Here is a 2820-nt window from a genome sequence, read left to right on the forward strand (position 1 = left end):
AAGGTGATGGTCTTGCCGGTGAGGGTCTTGACAAAGATCTGCATACCACCCCTGAGGCGGAGCACCAGGTGGAGGGTGGACTCCTTCTGGATGTTGTAGTCAGCGAGGGTGCGACCGTCCTCAAGCTGCTTGCCAGCGAAGATGAGGCGCTGCTGGTCCGGAGGGATGCCCTCCTTGTCCTGGATCTTCGCCTTGACATTGTCAATCGTGTCAGAGGACTCGACCTCAAGGGTGATGGTCTTGCCGGTGAGGGTCTTCACAAAGATCTGCATCTGCAAACATAAAGTGTACCGAAACCATAGTAAGGCACTCGTAATCATGAAACTGCAGAACATAAAGCATATGTGAACAAGAAGGTCACGATCCAATAGAGATGAAACTGTGACTGTGTAAACAACATCTCAATAGGAACTGAGTATTAGATAGCAGATTGATGTTCAAGTTTGTCTACAAGCTAAAAGAATCAGTTAATATAGTATGATTTTCAGACAAGAACTAGAATTGATGCACAAGTACAGATACTTTCAAGTTTGACACAACAAGCTACAGTATCTAGTTAAATCAACAGCACTATTGTAAGCAAACACAATTGACTCTAAGAGCAGAACCGGTGCACAAGAACGGATCCTCCAAACAACTACTAGGCCCAACAACTAACATAGGAAACAGCTTTGCTAAAGCACATCTAGATGTGCCCTAAGAATGGAAATCAGGTATATCTGTTAACAGATCAAGCATAGGTGCGAGATAAAAGGCTCATGAGCGCCACAAAGTCTGAACGACTCAGCAGGAACCGAGCGGAATCAATCAACTACACACGCCTAGATGAACATAATCAACATCAGTTGCATCTCAAATCGGCAGATCTACCCGATAATCCAGGCATAATCGTGAGAGATTTCACGACAACGGAGCCAAATCAACAGCAATCGATCAACAAATCTATCATAGATGAACATAATCAACATCAGTTGCATCTCAAATCGGCAGATCTACCGGATAATCCAGGCATAATCGTGAGAAATTTCACGACAACGGAGCCAAATCAACAGCAATCGATCAACAAATCTATCGTCTCGAACCAGTACTGCTAACACGGAACGAGCGGAATCAACTAGACACCTCTAATCGGCAGATCTACCCGATAATCCAGGCATAATCGAGAGGGATTTCGCGACAACCGACTACGGGGCAGATCAACAGCAATCAATCAACGATAATAACGAGGAGCGCGGTCTGGAATTCGCGTACCTTGGAGGCGGACGAGAAAGCCTTTGCTTCGATTCGATCGGAAACTTTCTGGGGCTCGCTTTGCAGGGAGGATTGGATGAGTGGAGGAGGAGACGGGAGGGGATGGGGATTTAAAGGGAAAAGAGTCCCGTGAGGCTACGGCACGGGTGACGACGGGTGGGGAGCGATGCGAGGTCTCTACCACGCAATTTCGGGGAAAGACAAAGGAGAAGAGAGCGACCCGCCGCGGAGATACCAAAGGTGCCGTTCTGCGTTTGGCCAGCTATAAAAAAAGGTTGGTGACCGGCTCACGCCGCTAGCGCCTTGCGTGCACGTCGGCCGTCCGTCGATGAATCTTTTCTCTACCCCTAAAAAGAATAGAGAGTCTTTTCTCTTCGGAAAAAAACCTTTTGGAAAATCCTTTAGAGCAACTCCAACGCGCCGATCTAAACGAACGGCGATTTTGTTCGCTTTTCGTCCGTTTGGGCTGGCCGTCCGCTCGGCGTCCGCCCTTTTTTCTTTTGGGTCGACCGTGTGTCCAGCGCCCGCGACCCATTTCATGTCCGTGCACAAATTTAAAAAGGCTCATGGCAATAGATCATGCCAGCGGCCATGCCATCGCCCAAAGTTCATGTCGGCACCATGCCAGCGCCGACATGCAATGTCAGCCTCCAAGAAAACCACCACGGTTCATGCTGACGGACTTGCCAACGGCCAGTACACATGCCAACACACAAAAAGGGGCGGGAATTCGACCACGCCATCTCGGTCGTGGTCATGCCGGCATACATCTTCTCAAAACAGGGCCTCTTCCTCGGCAACACGGTGTTGAGGTCCACCTTCATGATCTCCACCCCCGTCGTCATGCTAGTGAGCGCCACTTCTTTCGCCTTGTTATTGGCATTGGAGGTCTCGATCTCGAGCATCTTGGCTTGCTTCTCCGCCTCCATCTCAAGTCTCCATCTTTGGATCTCGATGAAGACATTCATTTGCTCTTCCTTGTCTTGTTGGCGCTTCTCCTCCCTTGAATCCTTCTTACTCATCCTGCCCTCCACGGTTGCGAGCAAAGCGATCGACGCCGCATCCCGCTTGTCCTTCTTCTTGGAGTTGGTCTTCCCTCGCGGCCGTGCCTTTTCACCCTCCCCAACCTCCTCCACGGCTTTTTTCCCCCCACGCGCCATGAGGGCGGCATATTGCGCCTTGAACTTCTCCTCCCCATTGATGACCATCCAACAATGAGAGAGGTTGAAAGACTTGCCGTCATGTTGGACTTTGAATGCCTCCCAAAGCTTGGAATGCCTACAAATGAATAGCATGCAAGCATATGGCCAAATGGACATGCAAGCATAACGGGAATGTAAACAAAGAGGGGCGCATGTATACCATGCCTCGCATGCCGATGTCGCTCACAGGGCGTGCCTTCAGTACTGTAGGATGCTGCTAACGCAACACTACAATCAAAGACCCTTCGACGAAACTGTGTGTGATGCAATAATCGCAAACGGTGATGTAAAAAACCGTCAAAAAAGATGCAAAACTTTTACGATGGCGGATACATCAAACATGGTTTGGATTTTAGTTGAGTGTGGG

At 49.4% G+C, this 2820-nt stretch overlaps 1 protein-coding gene across 2 annotated transcripts in view; it reads right to left on the bottom strand.

Annotated features, from left to right (window-relative positions):
* LOC119307661 (polyubiquitin-like) overlaps positions 1-1446 on the bottom strand; it is a 3018-nt gene extending 1572 nt beyond the window's left edge. Inside the window, exons 1-2 of one of the 2 annotated variants that reach the window (XM_037583730.1) lie at positions 1252-1446; positions 93-272 (exon numbers count right to left, since the gene is read on the bottom strand). In XM_037583730.1, the coding sequence (XP_037439627.1) occupies positions 93-272 (180 nt within the window). In that variant the 5' untranslated portion in view covers positions 1252-1446. Of the gene's footprint in view, position 1; positions 273-1251 lie in introns of both variants that reach the window. The other variant, XM_037583729.1, reaches the window with a different exon arrangement.
* Positions 1447-2820: the final 1374 nt, after the last annotated feature.

The sequence above is a fragment of the Triticum dicoccoides genome, chromosome 5B (genome assembly GCF_002162155.2).
Source record: "Triticum dicoccoides isolate Atlit2015 ecotype Zavitan chromosome 5B, WEW_v2.0, whole genome shotgun sequence".
Lineage (NCBI taxonomy): Eukaryota > Viridiplantae > Streptophyta > Magnoliopsida > Poales > Poaceae > Triticum > Triticum dicoccoides.